A 26,857-nucleotide genomic window follows, 5' to 3' on the forward strand; every position below is an offset into this window, starting at 1 on the left:
CAGAGCCCAAGGCTCTTTTGTTTGCCTCGTCGGTCGGATCAGATTGTATTGTTGTTGCCGACAACCGTCCGACCGACGACGGGTGTTGTTTTACTACCACGACGAGTGCTCTGGTGCTGATAGTTCTCGACCATCCTGCCAGCCAGCCATAGGGTGGAAACATTTGATCGGTGCATCGGGCTAGAGGTTTTAATTGCGGTTAGACATTCGAGCGGTTCGGTTGTGTTTTTTGCGTGTGCTTCGTGGTTGTTACCTACCATACATATCAAGGAGGTGGTCTGATGCGGGGTGAAATGTGAAGTTAGCTGCTCAACCTAAGTGCTTTGGTTTTATTAACAAAAATTCGATCATCTTCGGAGGTGGAGATGACTGCAGTGTCTATAAATTATACTGGGAGTGAAAAAGTGTCATTGTGCATATGAATATAACAAAAATTATCGAGCGTCGACAAAAAGTTTAATTTTCGATAAAAGTCAAATGTTATTACCTAAGTACGTAAGTTGTATGCAGTAGAAAGGCGACGGAGTACGAGAGCAATCTACCGATTGTGTGATTACACATGACAACTACCTGGTGGAAGCGATAAGGTATTTTGAATCTTTTGACAGTTGACGTCACTGAGGTTTGATTAAAGAAAATTGACAATCGTCAACCAGTATCCCCTGCATTGGCCACAATAGGCGACGAATTACTTTGAGTCACAGCAACCGACAAGTCCAATCTGCACTACAAGTTATTATGTGCGGATGATCAAAAACTTAAGGTAAGTAAAAGCTGGTTAGTCACCTGATAGTATACTAGGTTATCTCAAAACAATTGCTGATGGAATTGCTTCAGACCTGTGTCATTCAAATACCGACAGTTGGGGTGAATCTGATCGACAAATGATATTGAAACGACTCGTCTGATTTTACAAAAAAAAATACTGCAATACTTTACCCAATTCAAGTTCCTCTGACAAACACGTACGGTTTGCAAGATGCCTTTATATTTTGTACTTCGTTGCTCTTTAGAACAAATGCTTCGCTTATTTTATTGGTCAAGGTTTTTGATAAGAGCCTTGCATTCCGTTCGACGGTACCGTGAATTGAACTCTTTTAATCATCTAGTGTAGTGATTAAAGCAATCAAACTGCGACTGCGGGCGGGTATCCATATCATGTCAAGTGGGTCGTAGGCAATGACTAATACAACGTATCGAGACAGAAATGATACCTAGAAATGATTCGTGAGATAAAACAATTGGTCCCCAATTGAGGAGACTACCATTGCGCTAACTTGCCCTCGTTCGTTCGTTCGTTCGTGCATGTATGGAGGACCTTGTATTGCCTCTTATCATCTTTCATATTTGCCCGTACCTATCGTCTGCTGATTGTTTCCAGCAGATAAAATATAAAAATAATAAGCGCTCGTTCGAGCTTGCGGTGATCTTTGCGTAGGTGAAATAATGACTCGGTTTCGGGATTCAGCTGATAGCGTTTAGTGTATTCTTAATGTATTTGTTTGTACACTAATTCATGCTATTGGCTAGTAGCTACCATTATCTGCAGCTCCTTGCTTGAATATATAAATTATAAACTTTCAAATACTGTTCTATTCCAACAGAAGATAAAGCATTAATCATTTCGCGTTATCTATGACGAAATAACATCCTCTTCTGTTGGCTACTGACCACTTCGTACGTTATTTTGATCTATTGTGACATGGCCCGTTTTATTTATTATTTAGCCAACATGGAAGCTTACGATTATGGACTGGACGGTCAAGCTTTAAGTTGACAGTGTAACATAATTGAATTTTACTGCATTTCTGATAAAATCACGAACTTTTTTCTTAATACAACTCATCATACCCTGCACAGTTGAAGATACGACTAAATCAGCATTTTTCATCCACTGAGACCGCATTTCTTTAGCACTGTCGTTTACCGAAGTCGTGGTTTGACAATTGCTCAAAATTTTTCATTGGGTCAAAATACCACTCTACCATATCTTTAGAGTAGTTACAGCTAACTAAATCAGGCCAGAATATAACGTAACCCTTATGATTACGAATGAATGGCTAAATCAGTTTCTTCAAGCATCCTTCAATGTCATCAAGGAACAAATATCAAGGCGGAAGTGATGAAAGGGTCAGTCTTCAGTACATAGCTACATATTTCTTGTCAGATCATGGCCTACTTTGCGAATTTATCAGTAAACACGAACTTATGCTTGCCTGGCACATCGCCACGCCCTGTTGCAATGTAAAATTTTGGACCGGGAAGTTCCTTGAAATCCATTTTTACGCAGGTTTCGTCTATTAAAATATATCTGTCGAATTTCGTCAAAACTTGCTCGTACAATAGGATAGGTTGAGCCCGAATCTTACGATCCGGAAAATATAAATGTCTGTTCAGCATTCAGTAAACTGCGGATACATTCCATTGGCCAGTGTTTGCGAAGATGTTCAATCTTTGTATTAGTTCTTAGAGTTCTTATGCTGTATAATATAGCTCTAAGATGTTGTACATAAAAGTAATAGCCGGAAACTGAAACAAATAGTATGTATGGTCGTATTGGATTTTATTTGACTGAATAAAAACTTCCGACTGTTTGCAACATTTACGTAGTCTGATTAGAGTAAAATGTTGCTAAGAAAATTCTTGATCGCTTGCTATCATTAACTTATTTTTTTTTAATTTTGCAACTTGGTCCGATCTGATTTAACACCGACCATATAATATCGCGACAAGCAATCGAGTTGAGCAGGCGAGTCGAGCAGTCGAATCAAGCAATCGAGTCAAGCAGTTGGGTCGAGCAGTCGAGTCGAACAGTCGAATCGAGCAGTCAAATCGAGCAGTATAGTCAAGCAGTTAAATCAAGCTTTTCAATCAAGCAGTTGAGTCGAGCAGTCGAGTCGTGCAGTTGAATCGAGTGGTCGAGTCGAGCAGTCAAGTCGAGCAGTTAAATCGAGAAGTCCAGTCGAGCAGTTACGTCGAGTGGTCCAGTCGGGCAGTTGAATCGAGTAGTCGAGTCGAGCAGTTGAATCGAATGGTTTAGTCAAACAGTCGGGTCAAGCGTCAAGACTCGAGCAGTTCATTCGAGCAGTTGAGTCGAGTAGTTCAGTTGAGCAGTCGAGTCGAGTAGTCCAGTCGAGCAGTTTAATCAAGCAGCCTAGTCGAGCGATTTAATCGGCCAGTTAAGTCGAGTAGTAGAGTCGAGCAGTTAAGTTGAGCTGTCGAACCAAGCAATTGAGTCGAGCAGTCGGGTTGAGTGGCTAAGTCGAGCAGTTTAGCCGAATCGAGTAGTTAAGTCAAAAAGTCCACTCGAGCAGTTAAATCGAGCTGTTCAGTCAAGCAGTCAAGTCGATCTGTCCAATCAAGCAGTTGAGTCGAGCTGTCGAATCGAACAGTTCAGTCGAGCACTTCAGTTAAGCAGTCCAGTCGAGCAATCAAATCGAACAGTCTAATCGACCAGTCGAGCAGTCTAGTCAACCAGTTGAGCAATCGAGCAGTCCAGCAGTCCAGCAGTCGACCAGTGAGGGGACTGAGAATACAACCCATTGCTTCGAAAGCATGACCTACTGTCAGGGACCTGTTTTTAATTACCGATAAGCTTCTTATGGCGTCTTGTCAGAGACCTGGTTTTCGATACAGACATAAGCCTCTTACAGTAGCCTATCACGCTTATTGGCTATCAAATTCTGTTTCAAGCGCGGATTCGGATGTTTATTGGCGCTGTAAGACCTTCTATAGTATAGTCTTCTCGAGCGAGGATATTCCGCTCGGTTTGATAGTTGGCATCATACTTGCTAGCCATATCCTGGATGGAAATGCCAGGATTGGACTTAACGCATCTGAATATCTTCCCCTTCAGCTTTCGATCTCTAGTTACGGTTTTCTTAAAAGTTATTTGCCACCTTTCTACACCTAAGTTCTCCTTATAACCTTTTAAAACATTACACACTGTTGATTTTGGCATTTTTGGCACTTTCGCCAACTTTGATCCAGACCACTTTGGATTATGCAGGTGTTTGTGCAAGATTTTTTTACATTGTTCAAGTTCCATTCTGTACTGCTCCGCAACGTGGTGGATTATTTGGACGAAACTTGCACTAATTTTTCTTCATAAACATGTAAACAACGTTTTGTTAAATGGTTCCAGTTCCTGCCACAAGGGACCAGTGACGCACGAGGGGCGTCCAAATTTACTTTAACCCAGTCATTACGAATGACAATTAGTTGCTCTGTGATCTGCAAATGGTCTTCTGAACCAGCTTTAGCAGCAATCGGAAGAGCATCTTCATTTACAGGAACACCTAGTTCATCCAAACCCTCAAGAACAACGGGATTTCTTCGTTGGAGGTTTAATTCATCCAGCAGCATGGAAGTGTTGTGTAGGCTTTAGCCTCTTCCGACAATACACGGGACATACTGTCTGAACGTACGATTCACTTGTACTTTGGTACACCGACCACGGGAACTTCCGAAAAATTTCCGAAAATCTAAAAGGGAGCTTTTCAAACCAGGGCTGGGATTTGTGTTGTACGGATTGGATCAGCGTGTTGAATGGTTTCGACCTTTCAATGGTAAGATCATGAATGGTTCTGACGAATGCCTGAAACATAAACTGGGCCTAGTTGGGAGCTGCCATGGACAGTGATGTTTGCTTGAACGTCATCTAGTCTTCTGAAGCATCGTTAGCTACAACTTCTATCTCTTGAGTTGGTAGTTGAACAATTGTGCTTGTCGTACTTGGGCGAAGATGATTATGATGTGCGATGCCACAGTCTAGTCTTTACTGGACCGGGAAACAGTTAAGATCCAATTTGATGAATTTCCGTTTCTTTGAGAAGTCAGCTCGTTTAACCAAAGAAATAAATTCTTCCTGAACTTTGGTTTGGATGACAACTGCTCAGTTTTTTTCAGTGCTTTTTAGCAATAGTCTTTTTAGTGGCTCTTGCACATTATAGGGACATTAGTTGACATAATGTTGATCTCTATATAACCAGCATTCCTCCACCAGATTTTCAGGCGTCAGAGAGATAGGTGAGCTCCTTCTGGATCCAACTTGTCAGTCAGTCTTGTCGAAATGTTCGCGTCACGTGGTGACTAGAATCTATAAACAAATCGGAACACTTTGAATTGATCGTTGAAGAGATTTGTTAACTGGAACATTTTCACAGTGCTTGTTCATAGAGTTAGTCATCTTACGACTGACTGCTCATCCCATTTATGCGGGATGCTGCCAAAACTAACTCCGACATTTTTTCTCTGTGCTTAGCTTAGCGGACATACATTACATATTGTAGGCAATTGCTCTAATATTGTATGAATACCAGTTTGCCACATCCTCCCCATGCGTAAAATTAATAATTCAATACATATTATTTCGGGTCAGTTGCTTCGAAGTACGATACTGATTTAAAAAGCCAGTTGTCGGATATTTGAATCTCGGCAGAGCGGTGCTGCTATATAGAGTCAGTAGGATCGTTGCACTAGCCCCGTAATTGTCGTGTACTCTAAAGGCCCAGACACAATGCATGCGGATTTTACTACGTTGCGGATATTTGACAGAAAACCCATGGAAAAACTGTCAGATTGCCGCAACGTAGTAATATCCGTACGCGTTGTGTCTGGGCCTTAATAACCGGCTGCGATGCGGTTATGATATTATACCTTATACCTTAGGTGTTGGCCTTGGGGTTTTCCCGATTTAACCCAACAAATGATTTTCCAAATCAACCACAACATACTTTGGCCATCGACTTTCCATTTTTCATTCCTTTTTCCCAGTTCACCTTTAATACGCTTTGGTCATGGCATTTTGCTGACTCAACCCTAATATACAGCATGTGCTTTTTCCGGCTCAATCTTAAGATAGGTTGCCTATGACCCTCTCGCCGGATCAGTCTTGATACAAATTGACCATGGGCTTCTCCCGGCTTAATAACGGGTGACAACTGAAATTTTGGAAAGAAGATCTGATTTACCGAAATTAAAGAAAAATTATTCATTGTTGAAAAAATATTAGTGTACATTTGAAAACGGCCCGTAATCGGCTGTTCGGCGAAGCTATCGTTTGACGTCGAAACAGGAGTGTTGTATGGCCGGCATGTCAACTGTGCGAATGCATCTCTTGATTCTACCAAGCAACTGTTTGCAATTCGTGGCTCTCCAGTTATTTTTGTACACCAAGGAACTCAAAGTCCCGAAGAAATCTACGATTGGGCGCACTTAGACAGATTTTTCGGGACGTGGTTTTTGTGTACAACGACAACTTGTTAAGCGTAGCTACCTATTACCCCCCCCCCCCCCTTCCTTTCCACTCTTCCCCTCCATTCTCAAAAAATCCTTCTTCATTTACTTTCCATTACCGTCTCTTCATCAATTGTAGAATCATCGTTTCAAAAAATATTAATACATCTGCTTTTCGTTGAAGAACAAGATTATCATTTTTCCTTTCTTCAACAAAGAAAGCAATCTCTTCGAACGAGTCACTCATAGACTCACCCGTGGATTTGTCGCATGGATTTTTCAGAAATCTTGGCTTTCTTGGCAAGTTTCCTTATGGAACGTACTGGGTTGCAAGCAATCTTTACACAAACCAATTTGATCACATTTGGGGTAGGTGCAAACCGTGAACCTTCACTTCAGAGCTTCCGCTGCTTAGGACCATCCTGTAGAAATTTTTTGATGCGATAAACTGTGCCCAAATAACATCCTACCACCTTGGCAAACTCCTCCGTTGTCTTCTGCGCGAGCAGCAAACTCGTAATCACTTCTTTGACGTAGACTTTCACAAATTTGCAATAAAACAATTCCAATGGTCTGATGCAGGCACTGGAAGTTAAACGTAAACAAACACCGTCGTAACATAAACACCATCAACAGAAATAAGTCATTACTTACAAAAAATAAGCCAACATTAAAGTTTAAACATTTTCGCTCTGTTTCCTGTCGCACCCTGATAGATATTGTGTTATTCAAGAATAAGTAACGAATAATATTTTTAGGAGCACAGCAACAGATTGGCAGCAACTCAAGGCAGTCTAGATCCTCCATAACACTAGGTGAAGGAATACAACTGGCTACATTTTGGCCTGAAGAATGCCTCTCGCGTGATAAGGTACCTGCATTAAACGCGTTAGAAATGGAATATCTTTCATTTCAAGTCTTCAACAAGCAGCAAATTCTTAAAATTATCACTTTCTCCGCAATTGAACTCAATGTTATCAAGCATCTTAGTAGCGCGTATTCTGCCTGTCAAAACATGTGTAGCCAAAACATTTCATTGACTTTGAAAATGCAGTCCGCTAGCAAGTTGTTCAGAACTGCATTCAGCATTGAACTAGTCACTGTTCGAAAAAATCAGTTCAATTGTATTGAAGAACGAACGAACGCAATGGCAAGTGCAACATGTTCGTTCGTTCGCTGCCGTAGAGTTTTTTTTCTTCACTGAACCGTGAATAGTGTCTGAGGTGTTTATTAATAAAACCGCAACAGGTATTCATCGTGATGCAAAGAACCTCCTCGTGCAGTTACTGTTGCTGTCGGTCTCATCGTTTCGATTTGATGTTTCGAGAAATTCGCGTGCCTCTGTATTTACATGCAAGAAACTAATTTTACTTTTCCACACAATGCAATGATGCGATTTTTGAATATACATTCTGAATGTTACAAAAGCCCTTGAAAACATATGTAAATTTGATGATTTATTTTTCATTTAATGGTTTGATTTTAACATGTTTTCCGCATATGAAGCAAAATTACAACGGTTGAGCAGGTACTGCGTCAATAAAATTGAAACTTCTAGGTTAAGTTAATAAAACATATATGTTCCTAATTTAAACCAATTACAAGAGACCTGGGATTTTCTTCCAATTAGCACTCTACATTATGTAGAGTTGTGCTTATTCAACATCCTGCAAAATATGCCAAACAAGGGATTCTTTCAACAAAAATCACTAATTGATGACCCAAGCGTACGATATTAATTGCAAAAGAAAAAAAAGAGCGCTAGTCCATTATCCAAATAACAAAACAAACTGTCTCGGAAGCACCGACCAACAACAGGTGAACAAATAGCTAAATCGCTACGGCATTCACTAAAGGAGAAAGGAGATCGAAAAAAGGCGATTGAATGAGCACAGATGGTTTAAGTGTCCAGTTATGCAACGTTTTAGATAAACCACGCTGATAACTAGCGCTGCTGTTTACCCGGTGGAACCGGCCATTTTCAGGCGATTATGGATGACGAAAATCAGTCACGTTGCTCGAAGTGATGCGCTCGGACAACAACTCCGAAACAGCTGTTTGGCTGTAAAGTGGAAACACACTTTTCCGCTACATAGACGATAGTCGGTACGGTCGTAGTCTCCACTAAGAGACGCCTATTGACACGCTGACTTGTAAGCTCCAGCCGCGTAGATAATCCAATGCACGGTTACTAACCGTACAGATGTGACAACACACTGTGCAACGATAAACTTTCTAGTATTATCTGATATCGCAGTAATTACTGCGTAGTTTCTCGGTTGATTTTCTTATATCTGTTACATATATGTGTCAATTTCTAGGTAACGATAACAGTAGAGGAATTTTAAGTAGCATTTCTGACAACAGCTGAAACCCAACATAAAAACGGTTTGGTCCCGCTCATTAGTCTAACACAGATAACATTCTATAAACAATTCAAGTAATCGCATGCGAAAACGACTGCCAAACAGTACTAACCTAAATAACTCCAGCCGGGCTTGATGTGTGGGGTCCTTCGAAGCGTGTAAATTAAATTCCTGACATTCCTCTGTGCTTTGTTACTTGCGCGCGGATTGGCCAGACAAACAACGCAATGATCGACCAAAGTTGGCCCCAAACTGGCAACAGTAGCAACCTCATTTCACTCGCGGTGCGGAGGATTTCGGTTGGACTTGGACTTGACAAAGCATCGGCATCGGCAAACTGCTGTGCGCCCTGATAAGATACCGAGTCCGGCCGAGTTCGGTTAAACTTACTGGAATAATCCACGGTCAGCTGACGATCCCCCTCCGCCCGAACGCGTCCGGCGCATAGCGATCCGTGCAAACAAGGGATCGATTACAGCTGTTGTTTGCTCGTTCGACTCTTCTACTTGTTATGGCATCATAAATTTATAAAAGTACGCAAAATATGATTGACCACAGTTCAGCGCAACGAACCGTGCCGGCATGGGCCGCGCAGTGTATATTGATGAGCGAATCCGAATAATATTTGGACCTGGACGCACACAAACAAAAAAAATAAACAACAGCCTGGAAGCGCGGGATAAGCTGATCGTATGTTGGCCGCGTGCTCCTACTGACAAGCGCAAAAAGATCATCTCGAGTGCAAGGACGTCGCGCTGTCTGGGAGGCAGAAATGTCTCGAAACGTTGCACTTGATGCAACGCACTTAGTTGCATTCGTTGCGGGTCCAAGGTCAGATGGCGTAATTCAAAGTACGGTTCTTCTTGCAACATTCTGGAAAATTCCTCGATTGTAATAGGAATGAGGGAACGAAACAAACGTAATTTGCTTTGGGTGTTTAGATTTTCGTCCATCGCTTCATTTCTTAAACTGATAATAAACCTTTGATTAAAGCTTTTGTCCAAATTAACTGTTATGAAAAAAAACGACGCAACTTTTGAAACGATCCATAAATCAATCTAGTTTACAAAAGAGTGAAAATAATAAGTGCTGATCAGGTAGGCCGTGCGCCGTTTCGATAAGATAAAATCCATAAAATGGGCCTCATACTTGTAGGGATTATGGCAAATGATTAGCGATATCCCATTGAGTAAGCGAAATGCAAATAATAAATTTGCTCCCACCTGAAAATCCCACCTTTTGTAATAAACCATTTTAGCGTGCATTAACATATTGCTCACAACGCAACAAATATCGTTCGCTCAGCTCGTGTGGCGAAAAAGCACACGAAAAGGATGATGAGCAAATGGCACGGAAGAAGTGCAATGCCTTTGGGTTACATAGGAAGAAGAGAGAACGAAAGAAATAGACGCGGGAAAATTCGGTTCTTGCAAATGTATAGAGCGAGAGAGGGATTGATAAGTCATTCAGTTGAATATTGTTGAGAACGACAGACGTTTATTTAAGTTCGAATAAATTAGGGTCACGACAAATGGCGCAGCCGGTAAAAGTGGTGCTCCTAGGTATGTATTAATTGTTTTTAATTGAAACAGGAGCGGAACCATTTAAATTGGTGAATTTGAAAACAACTTTGTTGAAAATTTCGAATTACGCGGGATCAAAAAAGGACGCTGATTCGGAAAAGCGCTTCTGAGGTGGCAAAAAGGAGATATTGGGGTGGATTGGATGATGATGAAATAAAAAGTCAAAATAAATATGATGGGAAAATATATGATGAGAAAAAATAGGATCAACGAGTGTACCGTGGCAAAAATACATAGTAAAAAATGTGGAAAAAAATTATGATGATGCAAAAAAAATGAAACAAAGCATGGCGAAAAAAAAGAATGAGAAAAAAAGGATGAAAAAAATACGGGAGGAAAAGCATGATAAAAAAAAATTGGATGAAATAGTATGGTGAAAAAAAATATGCAAGTATGATAAAAAAAAAAAGATTGAATGGAAAAAATATGAGCAAAAAAAAAAGTATGCTGAAAAAGATGTTGGAAAAAAAACAAGTATGCTGAGAAAAAAAAGCATGATGCAAAGAAAAGCATGGAAAAAAAACAAGTATGATGTAAGAAAACAGCATGACAAAAATAGTATGGAAAATAAGTTTAATGGTATAATGAGAAAAAAATGGAAAGAAAGCACGATAAAACAAACATGGAAAAAGCATGATAAAAACACTATGATGGGAAAAAGAATGCAATTGAATACAAAATAGTGGCAGGCAAAACGGCTTTGAACCCCTCATTTCCTGTAGTGAACCGATTTAAATGAGCGGCTTATGGTTCACGTTTGTTCGCTTAGTTGATATTTCGGTAAATTAAGATTAACAAACAAAATTTTGTGTCACCTTCGAGTTGGTTCGTGGTTCTTTTGCAAGAGCCGTTGGTTTAAACGCGCTTTCTTGTTAATTCATTTGAACGTAAGCTCGTGAGCCGTTTGTTCAGCCTAAGAATAGGAAATAATATAAAAAAAAATACGAGTACAGTGGGATTTCGATCTCGGCAACTTAAATTGTTTCTCTTCCAAAAACACTTAAATATGAATCAGTTTCGCGTAAATGTTCGAAATGACGGAAAAATGATGACGTATGTGGAGTGTAATTGTAAAATATTTCATAGGGTATTGCAAATGGCATCAAAAACACGAAATACAACTTGCAAACCAAATGCAAGTAAAATCCCAGCAGCGAGCTGTCATTGATTCATGTCAAACTTTTGCGAGCCGTCAAATTACTAATTACCAAACAGCAGATGCAGAAGAAAAGTGAGCAAATTGATAAGTTTCGGAGTTATTTTATGGTTATTTCGAAAAATACAACAGCAAATAATTCAACATATAGTCATAGTGCAAAGTGACTAAAATTTAACAGCAGAAAATTAACTTTACGAATATTTGGCGCAATTATATTTTTTTTACCAAGAGCTGTTAGAGCAGCTGCGCTAATATTCGGTGATGCCAAAGTTTCAGAAAACTTTGATATGAAAAATTACATCAATGTAGCAAAACATAACATTTGATGCTTTTCGGTTTTATCACATAATATTTGTTAAAAATATTCTGCTAGAATAGAAAATAGCATAGAAACAATTTGATTGATATTGCTTGACAAAGAAAAGCAACTGATAATAACTATTACGACTTACTGCAATGGCTCTATTTAGATAGCAATACTAACTGCAAGATCTTGGTATATTTCCCTGCAGTTGCTGTGCATTTAGCAGAAGGGTGCTATCCCAATCTTGACGAACGGTGTTTGACAGTCGACTTAACGAAGGGCGCTATTGCAGAAAAAGCGCCCGCCTGACAAATAAATTTGCTGCCAACATTGTCGAGTGAAACGTATGCAGTGACTTGCTGTTTCTTTTCCGCATGTGCTGAGATGTTGACGACAAAAGTATGGTATCCATCGCAAGCCCCTGGCATTTAGTCGTTTCACTGTAATCTGCAATAATAGAGATTACTAACATTTACCGTACGCACACTTCGCCGCGTATACGTATACACGATTTGTTTGTATCTGCAAATTTTTTTCGAAGCGAAAATTTTTTCCCGATGCACACAAACCACTAATATAGTCGCACATCAGCAAACCTTATATTTTTATTGGCGTAGGATTGCGTCTTGCTGCAGAGTTCTCTTGCCGGTATTTTTTTAAACAAAATGGTTGCAAATGTTCATTAATCATCGTTGATTAATGAAGTTTAATCAATTGTTGACAAATTTATATTCAATTTTTCCAGATTAAAAATAAAGTGCCTCTATTTTGACACGGTCTCAATTTTGGCAACATAGGCGTCACACGTGTTTTGCCAAATTTGAAATCCTTCGGTATGATAAAAAAATGTATGATGAATAAAAACTGGATAGGAAAAAACTGGTGAAAAAGAGGTATGATGAACAAGTGTGATGGTAAAGAAAGTATGATAAACTAGTTAGTATTATAGAAAAGAAAGTATGGTGGAGAAGAAAGTGTAATGGAAAAGAAAGTATGAAACGAAAGAAATGACAATAATACTGGCTATGGCTACATAGATCTGAAATTACCTTCACTGCAAACGAATGCTCGATATGATTCTTTTCTTAGGCTTCAAAACGTGAACTTCAACATTTTAAATATTATTTACAAAAGAAAAGAGTGTAGAGAAGGGGAATATTGTAGGGATTATAGCAAATGATTAGCGATATCCCATTGAGTAAGCGAAATGCAAATAATAAATTTGCTGAAAATCCCACCTTTTGTAATAAACCATTTTAGCGTGCATTAACATATTGCTCACAACGCAACAAATATCGTTCGCTCAGCTCGTGTGGCGAAAAAGCACACGAAAAGGATGATGAGCAAATGGCACGGAAGAAGTGCAATGCCTTTGGGTTACATAGGAAGAAGAGAGAACGAAAGAAATAGACGCGGGAAAATTCGGTTCTTGCAAATGTATAGAGCGAGAGAGGGATTGATAAGTCATTCAGTTGAAGATTGTTGAGAACGACAGACGTTTATTTAAGTTCGAATAAATTAGGGTCACGACAATACTATTCCCATGAAGCTTTCGACTGCGACTGACTGGTGAGATTGTGAGATACTTAGATTTTTATAATATTGTTGTTAATTGTTAATAAGTTCTTGAACTACCGTGTTGGTTTTTCCTGACTCAACCTTGATAGGCCATGGCCTTTGGTTGTTTTCTTGCTTGACCTCTTCTTAATAGTTTTTACTTTCATCAGGCTGCGCTACGCTAGTAGTAAAGACTTCTGACAACCCAGATTAGACTCTATTTCAGAGGTTTTCAAGCAATGACTAGTTCACCTCTTTCTTTACAATAACACGCATAAACCCCAACAGCAAACAGCATGAACACAAAAAGTGCAAATAGTACATGCACTCTGTTTGCTCAAAGCTTCATCTGTACATCTGCTACCAGATGGAGCAACGGGAGTATTCGATGTGCAAACAAACTGAACCAAACCAATGTCTTTCGGATAACAAAGTTTCGGCTGGTTTGAAACAAACAGTGGAACCCCCCCCCCCCCCCCCCCCCACTCCGCGCGTGCTGCAAAACCAAATTTTATTTTTTGTACAGCAATCTTCACCATCGCAACTTCACAAACAAACCGAAAGGTGAATTTGGCAGGATCGCCAATGTGATATCCGGTATTTTAGTCAACTTGCAGTCAACCACGTAGCCAAAATGATCGTAAGAGAAGATTTTGACGTAGGACTACGGCTTACGGCAAGTTTTGAGATAGGGTGTCATTCCAAAAAATCGAAAAATGCGAGCGTCACGAAAAATGAAAGGTTTTGAGCGCTAATAGCTCAGCGGTTTTCCGATCGATTTTCAATATTCTTACACCAATCGATCGAAAAATCTTCTAAGAATTGACCCAAATGAAGAAAAGTATGGATTCTTGATGTTGAACTATTGAAAAATTGAAAATAATGAACCTATGTTTTACCAGAATTCTCGCTTCGTGATTGGTTGGAAGATTCTTTACGATGATCTAAACCTATACCAATTTGATATCTGTGCTTGGGAAGTAAGCCAAAACAAGTGACCAAGTTTCCTCATCTCAACAAGATTTCTTAACGCCGCGATTAAACCTAGACCATTTTGATGTCCTTGCTTGGGAAGTACGCCAGAGAGAGTGACAAAGCCCCCTCGTGCCAACAGATTTCTTACGAACGCGTTTAAACCTAGTCCAATCTGATGTCTGTGTTAGGGAAGTGTGCCAGAAAAAATAACAAGTTGGTTGTCCCAGGAAAGCAATAGTTTGTGTTCTTGATTTTGTTAAATTGTTTTCAAATGCACAATTTTTTGAGAATTGAACGTATGCAATGTTACTACTTTGATAAATGTTACATACAACGCATGTAGCATGTATATATGTTGCATATAGCATGTATACATAGAGAATCGAATGATTACAAGCATGAATACAGGCCACTATCACTACAAAGAGACTTACGTAGTCCTGCGTCACCTATATATGCGGTCGTGTCTTGTACACAACCCCTCTGATTTTTTTTTGGGATTTGTCAATATTAATGATCAGGGAGTCTTTGACTAAAGAACTGTTGAAAAAAAGTACAAGGGTCCATGCCTAGTGGCACGGGCGCAGACTTGAAGTAGGACTACGAATGTAGAGCAATTCGTCTCCCAATGCCAAAGCCGGTGATTTTTGTACGAATTTCATATAATAGATTCCCCAGTAGCGCAGTAACGGAAGGTTTACTCGCGCTGTTGTATTTTGTACAACGCCTGTGAACCGTTGACTTTATCTCGGTATATCTCGGGAATCCAGCAATAAATAAAATTACTGTTTTCAATAAAGTTGATCCGCAGACAAAGATCTTTCAAATGGTGGAAAAAGTTTCATAAGTTTTTCACCAAGTGGCATTAGTATTCGAGTTAATTCTGTTACGTTTTAGCATGCCTATAAATCGGAGTTGGCGCGAGTACCGAAAGGTAAAAGATTGTGTTCTTACATGTGAGAAATTCATAATATCAACTCTTCAGCTAATTTAAATGGTGGACCTGAAAAGGTCCGTTTGTTAATCTCGAATTCTCAAATTTCTGTATCGTGGTGTCCATTGTCTACTTTCGTTCATCAGATAGGTTATTGGTGTGTGGATTAATGGTGGGAATACTGTTTATCCCACAAACGCTACTGGCAGGATCTGTAATCAAGATAGACTTTTATGTTTATGATGTTATGAGTCGCAAGCTAGCTGCTTGCCGATGTGTCTCCAACGAAAGCCGTTGAGCGACTGATGACGCGCACCGAAGCAAAGGAAAACAATGTTTCAAATACACTCGAAAATCGACTCGAAAACTGGCTGTCTAATGTGTCGCTGCCTGCCGATGTGTTTCCACCAAAGGAAGATTAACCCATAGCTCATATCGTATATATTTCTGTCATCCGTGCTAGGGAAGCACTGACGTGGGAAGGCAAGAAAATGCAAATAATGAAATATTAAATATTCGACTCATATTTTATCAAATATTAAACGTCTGTTAGGGAAACATGTAATTTACTGTGGTGTAATGGATTTTTTGAAAAATTTCCAATCGATTGATACTGATATCTCTAGAATCTATTAACGGATAACTGAGTTAGAAGCGTGCAAACTATAACCACTTTTCGTTACATGTTCCCTTTTCGTTTTTCTAAAGTGCACCCCAATATATAAATCAAAGAAGTAGTCCTACTTCAAAATGCGAAGAGGTAAGACTGACCATGGAAAATTGCGTTGATCAAGGATATGATGGCGCCACTACCATGTCTGGAAACACTAGTGGTGTTCAGACCCGAATTCGAGAAAAGTATCCATCTGCAAAATATTTCCATTGCGCTAGCCATTGGCTTGATTTGGCTTTGTCAAGCTCTTTGGGTATCCCTGCAATTAGAAACTGCTTGGGAACCATCAGCGAAGTGGTAAACATTTTCCGAAATCAGCCCTGTGCAAACCATGTGCTACCCGGTCAACATTGTTACATAACATTAACCAGATTATTACGTAACTGTGTTATGGTGTGATGTTGTAGTTACGTAACCTGAGAGTAACAGGATGGTTGAAATCTCCCACTTTTTTACATAACATTGTTACATTACAATGTAACTTTGCGATAATGTTTATGTAACATTGCGATAACATTAAAGCAATGTACTGTTACGTCACATAATTGCCATTCTTATGTAGCAATCCCATTATTTATGTTATGTAACTATATAAATGTTTTTGTAACGTCACAAAAAGTACTTAACTGTAACACCTCGATAATACTTACGACCAGAATGTATGTAAAGCCTCGATAATACTATGCGAATTGACTAACTACGTGCAAGTGCACTTAAGAGCTGAGCATAAACTCACGCAGTTTACGATCAGCTTGTAAGCTCATTTGCTAGATGCTAGCAGCTGCATAGTCAACTCGCCTAGTATTTCCGAGACTTTACATACATTCAGGCATCCGTCACCAATCTTTGTTGTTTAAATGGTCGTCAAATAAAAAGTACATTTCTAAATAATTCCAAATAGTTTATTGTTCAATTCCTTTCAATTCATGTAGGTTAGTTGCTCTAGTGGTTGTGGTAGTACCTGCAGTGGTGAAAACATGAAATATTCCGTTATTTGTGCAGATTTTGATTTTGGTACAGTTTGACTAGTATCGAACTAACTGGACCTACCAGCTTCATTTGGTAAGTATCAAACTTGTACCGAAATCTGCAGAAATAACGGAATATTTCGAGTTTCCACCACTACAGATACTATCACAACCACTGGCGCAACTAGCACTGAGAATCGCGTCTAACACGCTGACAGACGAACACCGTCACACGCAGTACATTGTAAGTCGCAAGGGCCTGCATAGTGTCGTCGTCCCGCCAGTAAAAACAAAGTTAGATTAAACTTCTCGGTCGGTGGTTCTACAGTAGACGAAGGAAGAGGCACAATTTGTGTCTAAAAATAACACAAGCCATGTCGCTAGCTTAATAAGGGGGGGGGCTTGTGCAGCCTCCTTTTGTCCAGCGCCTCTGTTGAACCACATATATTGTAACAGCAACATTGTAAATTACATTCAGTGTTGACCGGGTACAGCAAACGATTCGTACGTTGATGCTGGAATCGCGTAAACAGCGATTAATACGTCTATGTGAAACGCGTTTCATTGAAAGGCATGACAGTCTGTTAACATTTACTGAGCTCTTTGAGCCAATTTGTATAAGCTTGGAGGAGGTATGCCAAAAAAGCAAGGAACGGGGTCTATATTACTTGCTGCGCTTATTGAAAAGTCCGATTTTTTTATAGCACTACTAGTATGCGAAAGTTTATTAAGCCTCACACTTCATCACTTCAATTGCACTGCAAAGAAAGACAGTTGATTTTATCTCTGCTATGAAAAACGTCAGCAACATTGTTGAAATATCGAAAGACAAACGATTGCACGCAGACATCGCATTTAATAAAATCTGTACATCAGTTGAAAAAATTATACAAAAAGTTTTTAACAATTTTAACTATTCCGAGAATTACCGGTAGGCAAACAACAAGATCGAATTCATCCCAGCTCTGGATTCAATGATTGTAAATTTAACGGAGCGGTCTGAGCAAAATTCGGATACTCTACAAGCCTTTCAAACATTACTACCTGGGTTCAAAACCACTAAGCCGGAAGAAGATTTGGAAAAGTTGAGTACTTATTTTGAACAAGCAGCTTCCTTGTCGATAGTAGTGGCTGAATACCATCTCTGGCATTCGCTTCTTTAAAAGATATGACCAAAGATGCAGAGGTATTAAAAGTATTGGAAAACTGCAATCCGGTTTATTTTCCAACCATGCACCGTTTGTTGAAAATTTTGGTGACTTTGCCTGTTATAACTATTCGTGTCGAAAGATCATACTCTGCGATTAAGCGCATTAAGACATCGTTGCGGAATAGAATGGAAGATGATCGTCTCACTGGATTGGGTATAATTTCGATTAACTGGGACTTTCCAGTAAATCCTGATCAAGTTATCGATGCCATGGCTACCACCAAAAATAGTGTAAAGGGTAAATAATTTTCAAAACTGTCTTTTTTTTAAATTTATATAAGTTTGCTCTCAGACCCAGACTCAACAGCTTCATTTCATGACATATTAGAAGAGATATGCTTAAAGCTTAAATCAGTGGTGCCCAGGTACAGGCATGGTGCGGGCCAAATCAGATCGCCCATGAATGCCGCGGGCCGCAATAATCTCTGGCCATTCCAGTGCATAACAAAATGTAAAATAGGCGACAACAAAAACAATTTTCTAGGAATCACCATGAGATTTGAACCGGAAAGCATCCAGATTTCCAACATGCGCGAGGCATAACGATTAAACTGAGGGACTCCTATGGCATCAAAAAATTTTCTCCTAAGTTCACCATCTTTCAAATTAGTCCGCGGACCGCACAAATCATCTCAAAGGGCCACATGCGGACATCACTGGCTTAAATGAATCACTGTATCACTGTAAGGTATCACTAATATACTAAGAACTGGAAAGAAAATCCAGTAACTTGTAAATTAAATATATTTTTAAACAAATGGTTTACTGTATAATAGCTTGGCCCCCCCCTCCCCCCCCCCCCCCCCAAAGAAAACTCCGGCTACGTGACTGCTTGCAGTACTAACTATAACTTCGTTTTTGCCGGAAGCTGTCAGTTTTTTTGTTACATTTTGTATCACTTACACGATTTGGATAAATCTTCTAAATATGATGTAAAAGCGTACAAAGCATCATTAACGATAATCTCGAACAGTTTTGAACAGGTGCGCATGGAAGTGATCCCGTGATTTTTTTTTGTTATAGGAGACTAGATCACTGCGACCAGCATTTAGATCTATTGTGGTATGCTCCATCCATTAATCTGTTCCCGCGATATTTAGTGAAGTAGCATTTATCACCTTTTTTGTGATTTGGAAAAAGAAGGGCTGCCGTTCTGCGATTCCCTCGAACACCAGTAAAATGTGCATCGTCTTTGACAACACACATTCACTGGGTGCGAGGTCTTTTCCTTAGTTTATTGCTTTTTGTTGGTTCTCTGGTGAAGAATTTTGACTATTATTTCATTGGCATTCGGGCCACGTTCAAGCGTTTGCGCCACACGCCATTTTTTATTTTGCCGCCAAGTATTGATCGCAGAATTTTACGCTCCAAAACACCAAACATTCGTCGGTCAGCTTCCTTCAGCGTCTATGATTCATGTCTATAACGGGTTATCGGGAGAATTAATGTTCTATAGAGGACCAGTTTTGTACAAATTTACGAACTACAAGACTTTGGTTGGCTACGTAATCCATAGAAAGCCCGGCTCGCTGTTGCAACTCGTCGCTTAACTTCACGGCTCTTCCTATATCACGAACGTACAAGGCACATCCAACGGCAGGAGATCCAACAACGCATTCAAGCTGGAAATCGAACCTACTTCTCCCTCCGCAAGATGCTTCGATCTAGGAGCATGCGCCATCGCACAAAGCTGACGATGTACAAAGCGCTAATCAGACCGGTAGTCCACTACGGACTTGAGACAGTAACTTTGCCTACGCAGGACATACGTACTGGTCGTATTTGAACGAAAGGTGTTGCGGACTATTTTTGGCGGAGTCCAAACGGAAAGCGGAGAGTGGCGGAGGTGTATGAATCACGAGCTGCTGGCACTGCTTGGGCAGATTCCCATCGTACACCATCGAAAAAAGACTACGTTGGGTCGGCCACTGTGCACTGTGACTGTGCTGTGCAGTGAAATCCATTCTCTTTAAGAACCCCACCGGCACCAGGAATAGATGGGCCCAACGTGCAAGATGGCTCGACCAGATTGAAGCCGACTTGCGTGTGTCAAGACTCGCAACGAATTGGCGACGAGTAGCCCAGGACCGAGTATAATGGAGAGGAATTCTTAATACGGCAAGAGCTACACCGGCACTCGCCTGCTACCCAGCTAGCACCAACTCGTATATCAATGTACGAAATTTATCGTAAATATCTCCTAACAAATTTGAAATCGTAATTAAAGCTTGATAAAGTGTGCCCAAGTTGATTTTCTATCGTATATAATGATAATAACTGACATACATACGATTTTCAGCACAAAGTCGTATAGCATTACGAAGCGAGTCGCGCTTAATCGGATATTATCGTAAATAAATACATATATAGTCGTAACGCTTATAATTATTCCCAATCACGTATATTGCCTCCAAAATATTACGGATATGCCAATTAAGCGTATCAAATACGATTTATTAGCATGTACAGGGGTTAGACAAAATGATCGGGACAGGCAAAATTTTGATGAAATACAAACGGCCATAACTTTTACAAAATTGAACATTTTTAGATGAAACAAATTGTATTTGACGGGAAAATTTTCCTAGTTTTCCAAAAAATATTTCAAAATTTGCAATAGTCAGCGGACACCGGAGATACTCCGGGTTGTCTGGGGGTATGTCAAAAACTGATTTTTTTAATCGCCTGTATCTTTTTCTGTCATGTAAATTTATAAATTTTCATATTTTATCCCAAAACTAGATTTCATTTTCAGTCGATTGGTCGAAAAAGAATGGAATGGTCATACATTTTGTATGACTTTTCTGGATTAGCGGAACCAGGGGGCTAAGCCTTCTCTAGTCGAGATTTAGCCTAGATGATTGACACAAATATCTGTTTTCTTGCAGCTAAAAGAAATATATCAAAGTACATCTAAATATAATAAACAAAACATAAAACTGCTAAAGCGAGTAAATAGAAAGTATTGCATAAACGCTACAAACTACGAGAAGTCCGCAGTGATGTAACCTCAAATGGACCGTTTTGTCCTGTCATTAAAAATATTGTAAATCCCATTGGTGAGTGCTGCCAGCATCACACATATATGCCGATATTCAACAGACACGCTAACAATTCGGCCAACGAAACGACTATTACCAAGCAGGTGCTTTTAACTGCACCCTTAAGTCGCTTTCGGACCTGCCAACCGGAAAATGATGCTTGCGTTTTTCCTTCGCACAGCGATAAATCTTTATATTCCTCACGCACATCATAGCTATAGCTACGTATACCTTATCATCAGTTATTGCTAGCGGTCAGCCTTTTGCGTGTAGCCATCCATTTCACTGGGATTTTAATCTTAGAAAACGAAAATTTACGGTTTTTTCTTGCTGCTATCCATAGCGTTCATTTTTGATTGCAGTTGAATCAAGCAAAGTAGCTGTTTACAAACAAACGCTTTTTTCTTCTTAACCTGCGAAAAATTTCTCGATATCAGTCAGCCAGATTGTATCAACGCCACTGTACTTAATCGGTTTTATAAAAGGATCTTGAGTTTTTCAATTATTTCATGTTTCTAAATTGGTCTATCACGTGAAATCTGTCTAATCTGAGCACGCGCAGTTGAAGTCACACGGCAAAACCAACGAATATAGAGGAATACTCTTCACAAAAATACATAGCTACCTCCTGTTATCAATCGTATGGAGTGAAAAATATTCAAATATGTCAAACACATTATTCACAGCGTAAATCATACGTCAAAGATAGCACTCCCGTCGGATCGTTGCTCCTATAATAGCGGTTATCAACGATGGTGTAGGAGAATAACAGCTCATTTAATGACTATATTGTTATGACCGCAAATATAATATTTTCCTCTTTCGCACAGGAAATCTCTCGCCACTTATCGCCGATAGCCATCCCGTGCACCGGAAAGCTTCCGCGCACCAGCTGACGCATCCCTGGCGCCGACATCTTCCTGGGAGGGGTAGCTTGTGACCCCACAGCTGGAACCAACTATGTCAGCGCCTTCGTGCTGGAAGATTCTAACGCGCCGGAAAGCACTCGCCATCGGAAACGAGACCGGTTCGGAAAGCGACAAACTCGGCCGGATTTTGAACACATTTGATTTGACAGCGCTCGGCGTTGGAGCCACCCTCGGTGTGGGCGTGTACGTTCTAGCGGGGCACGTTTCCAAGGATCAAGCCGGCCCGTCGGTGGTGCTTTCCTTCCTGATTGCTGCTATTGCCTCTTTCCTAGCTGGTGAGTGTTGGAAATGCTGCTGATGAAAGAGTCGAAATTAAAATATCCTTCAACACAGGCCTTTGCTATGCGGAATTTGGCGCACGCGTTCCGAAGTCAGGTTCGGCTTACATCTACAGCTATGTTTGCATTGGTGAGTTTATGGCTTTTATCATCGGATGGAATTTAATGCTGGAGTACATAATTGGATCCGCCAGTGTGTCGCGGGGTTTAAGCCTCTACATTGACACGTTGGCCAACGACACGATGAAGATGCACTTTCGCGAGATCGCGCCAATGGAATGGGACTTTATGTCCAGGTATTTCGATTTTTTTGGTTTCTCCGTAGCGATCTTATTGGGAGGTAAGTTTTTTTTGTGATAATTGAAAATTAATTTATTGTTAGTTTAATTCATCTCATTACTAACAGTCGCACTGGCCTTTGGCCTGAAAAAATCAACAATGGTGAACAACTTCTTTACGATTCTTAACATTGGAATCGTACTGTTTGTTGTGATAGCGGGAGCTATAAACGCCGACGTCGCCAATTGGAACATCAATCCGATGAACGTTTCCTCCATCTACAATGTCGGAGAAGGAGGTTTCTTTCCATTTGGTTTCGAAGGAACCTTACGCGGGGCAGCCACGTGCTTCTTCGGATTTGTGGGGTTCGACTGCATTGCAACCACCGGAGAAGAAGTTCGCAACCCACGTAAAGCTATTCCCAGAGCAATTCTGTTTTCGCTGTGCACTATTTTCCTAGCATACTTCGGAGTGTCTACGGTTCTAACACTTATGTGGCCTTACTATCTACAGGATGTTAACGCACCTCTTCCCTTTGTATTCAATGAAATTGGGTGGACCTTTGCTAAATGGACGGTGGCTATCGGAGGAATTATCGGCTTGGTAGCAAGTCTGTTCGGGGCCATGTTCCCGCAGCCTAGAATCATCTACGCTATGGCCCAAGATGGTCTAATTTTTCGGGCTTTGGGAGAAATCAGTCCACGACACAAGACTCCGGTCTTTGGCACACTTTGCGCTGCCCTTCTCACCGGTACAATGGCCGGATTGTTCGATCTGAAAGCTCTAGTCAATATGCTCTCGATTGGTACACTTATGGCGTACACAGTTGTGGCGATCTCAATACTCATTCTCAGGTAAAGACATTTGTTAATCAATAAACTTTTCATAGTGTACTAAGGATCTTCACTTCATGGTTGAAATTCTTCAGATTTTCGGAAGAACAAATTGACAACTCGATCCCTTCTACGAGCAAACAAACTTACGAATCATCAAATTTGCTGAAACCCGGAAGCCGACTAACCGGTTCGGCATTCATCAAACAGCTCTTCAATGTGTCCTGCGTTAGGATACCTTCTCATATTTCCACTAGCGTTGTGGGTATTCTTGTGACGCTTTACTGTGAGTATTGCTTAACCCTTTAGTCAACGATTTGGAACATTATTAACCAACATTGTTTGCAGGTCTTGTGTCGCTTGCACTTTCGCTCACTATATACTACGCTAAGCAATCACTTTACGACTTGGAACCATGGGCTTTGACACTAGCCGGCACTCTGTTGGGATTACTTCTAATCGTTCTACTGCTGATGTCGATCCAGCCCCGAGAAACGGCTGACGCACCATTCAAAGTGCCACTGGTTCCGCTGCTACCTGCAATCAGTATTTTCGTCAACATCTATCTAATGCTGATGTTGGATGTCTACACATGGATCCGCTTCGGGATCTGGATGGGAATTGGTAAGTCAATCTTCGTCCCTATCATAAATCTACGCTAACCAAACTAATTACACCATGTAGATGTAGTGCATGATGCATGCTCATATGTAGACTAATCCGTACTCCCGTATCTTTCGCCAATATCCGAAAATCAGGTCTACCGATTTATTTGATATGTGTCTATTGTGGCAGTAATAGCGACAAAAGCAAAACAAACGACGAGGTCAATTGTCGAGAAAGTAAAACGGGAGACCGAATGCGCTCAGAGGGAATAGAAAATGGTGGCTTTGTAGAGACTGAAGAAAACACCGTGACATCAAATGGATTCTATTCCCGAAACTTGAGCGATGCCATCAACGGAACTGAGGAGAAACAGTTCAACCTTATCCCATCGGCTGGCAACGGTAAAGAAAATGTCGAAAAAGATGAAGAAAACATCCAAGCAAAGGCGAAATCCGGAACGCCTTCGCCCAAAAACAGTATGGACGAAATAATAGCAGTTTCCGAACTGTCAGATCTAGTCACAGAAAAAATTGAACCGAACGGAAAAGCCTACTTTGTGGAAGATGTTAACGAAAAAGATTCGGATCGATCCAGTGTTGAGACAAACAAAGCAATTGCTTTGCTGGATGACATACTGAATGATGAAGAGAAAACTATGGACTTTTCAATTCCGTACCTGTCTTTGGATGATGAATCGCTAGCTAGTCCAGTTTTTCGAGAACAGTCAGTGGTAGCCGACATTCATCGTGAGGACGAACTCTCAATGCAGCACCAGGTAGAGGAACTCCCAGTGCACGCCGAAGTGAATCCAACAGAAATTCTTAGCATTAAAAATTCGCCGGAAGCGGAGATCAGGGTTTCGTCAGAGCCTTCATCATTACGGCCGAGGGCCGCCTTCGTCGTGGGTCAAGATGTCAGTAGCGATTTGGAAACCGACGACGAAGATGATGTGCACTATAATCGCTTAAATAGTCAACAGCAAAAACAGTTCATGACTAGGCTAAGCACACTGCTCGAAAATCCTCAACCAAAACAATACAAACGAAAAGGGCCCAGAGCGGTTATAGTTGATGAAAATGCCAACAACATAAAACTACAAAAGAGCAGCAGTGAACCTAACTTCGTGCTACTACTGGACACCTCGCCCAACAACGAAAGTGAAACAGACAGTCCAAATCGGACGCCCACAACGGTTGTGCCGCCTGCTCCGGTGTTTAACGAAACCATTTTCAATAGCATCAAACCGGAAAGTGAGCTGGAAAAAGACCCCGCTTTAAAAACTACACCGACCGTAAACTTTACTGCCTCTCCTTCTCCAACCAGCGGCGTGGTTCCTGAAGCACCCAAATTCGATCCTGTTCTATACAACACGATCGGAAAGCACAAATCTCCCCGAGCTAGTCTAATCGTTCCTACACCCGTTTCCACTACCTCAGGTTACGCTGACGTGACACTCCGTAAGCTAAACCCGAAAACACCACCCCCTATTGACCGGAAAACTCCGGAAACCAGTGAAGAGGACCCCTCGGCCAATCCACGGGAGGTGTTCAAATCCAAACTAGAGCAAATATTGCAGCGAGGCCCGGTCAACAAAATCCGCCCCAAGACCATGCCTGCTACACTTCCAGAGCCTCGATCGAGTCCCACTCCCACCACCAACGAGGAACCAACCGGAAATCGCGCAACGATCGCCACCAACGGTAACGTCGTGAGTTCCAAGGACAACTCCTCTTCCGGTAACTTCCGGGAGCTGGCGAAAGCGTTCGATACCGCCAAAAAGCAGCAGAAGCTTATCTTCGATGACGTGCTGAAGGCAATCAATCCCGACACACGACCGAGCGTGATTCGCAATTCGCTCGAACATCGGATGTCATTTTCCGAGTTCAAGAATGGGCTGAAGAAAACAATACCACCGAAGCAGTACCTACCGAATGCGTAACGTTTCATCGTGAGTACCTATCAGAGAGCTCGAGAGTATGAACGGCAACGCGTATGATGATGTGCACACGATTCGGTTTTCCGCGCGTGAATGCGTTATGAATCATAAATTATGATGCGTAATCATCGAACGACACACACGGTCTGGTGTCATTGTTTCAAATCACAAAATAAGTTATTGAACGGAGGTAGTTCTTAAATATGTGCAATAGTACCTGTATTTTCTGTTTAATTATTCGAAAATCCTTTCAGTTTCCGCATTCGGGTGGTATATGGGAGTCTCAGTAGCATTATGAATCATTTAACTTTTAATGGTCCATCTTTTTCTATTTTGTCGATGAGTTATTCAAAATCATTTGTTCAAACGTATTAATAGTTGAAAATGGGACGAGATCAAATTGTATTCCATCTCCTTGGAAATGGAGTTTCAAATGGAAATGTCTTCCGACTTATACATTTTATCAATTTGATGTGCTCGGATGAAATGGTTCAGGGTAATAATATTGACGTAATAGGTAACGAATCGAGCCAGCCTAACAAGTCGGAAAAACGACGGAGTTTATTTCAGTTCACACTGTTAATTTCACTATTATGACTCAGGGGGAGGAGCTGTTATACTCCTTGGTTCTATTGGGCAAATGTTTTGAATAATTCGTCTAAGCAAACATAATTAATAAGAAAGCATGATTGATTTGAAATTTAACCAACGTTGCATGCACTCTATTTTGAACATTAGTTATAATCTCCTCAAAATTTGCATTGTAACAGTTCATAGAGCTTGTTGACGTTCATAACACCCATACTTAATCACCTAATAAAAAACAGACTAGGGTAGATGATCCATTAGTTGCGCCACTAAGCACAATATAACTTCATTTTGCTTGTTTATTGAGGTATATGCTTCAATTAATGCTTGTGGGATATAAATTTATCAAATACAAGGTATTTGTCACAAGGCAAGACAATTGCTTTCGTTGTACGAGAAGC

The 26,857-nt window shown here is 40.6% G+C and overlaps 1 protein-coding gene across 1 annotated transcript; it reads left to right on the forward strand.

The window, feature by feature from the left end:
* LOC128738876 (cationic amino acid transporter 2-like) lies at nt 1–26,857 on the forward strand. The gene is made up of 8 exons (XM_053834333.1): nt 1–587; nt 657–763; nt 21,838–22,211; nt 22,270–22,554; nt 22,621–23,347; nt 23,422–23,612; nt 23,675–23,950; nt 24,085–26,857. Exons 3-8 carry the CDS (start codon nt 21,968–21,970, stop codon nt 25,869–25,871), a joined length of 3,510 nt encoding a protein of 1,169 aa, XP_053690308.1. The 5' UTR covers nt 1–587; nt 657–763; nt 21,838–21,967; the 3' UTR covers nt 25,872–26,857.

This window comes from Sabethes cyaneus, chromosome 2, assembly GCF_943734655.1.
Source record: "Sabethes cyaneus chromosome 2, idSabCyanKW18_F2, whole genome shotgun sequence".
Taxonomy (NCBI): domain Eukaryota; kingdom Metazoa; phylum Arthropoda; class Insecta; order Diptera; family Culicidae; genus Sabethes; species Sabethes cyaneus.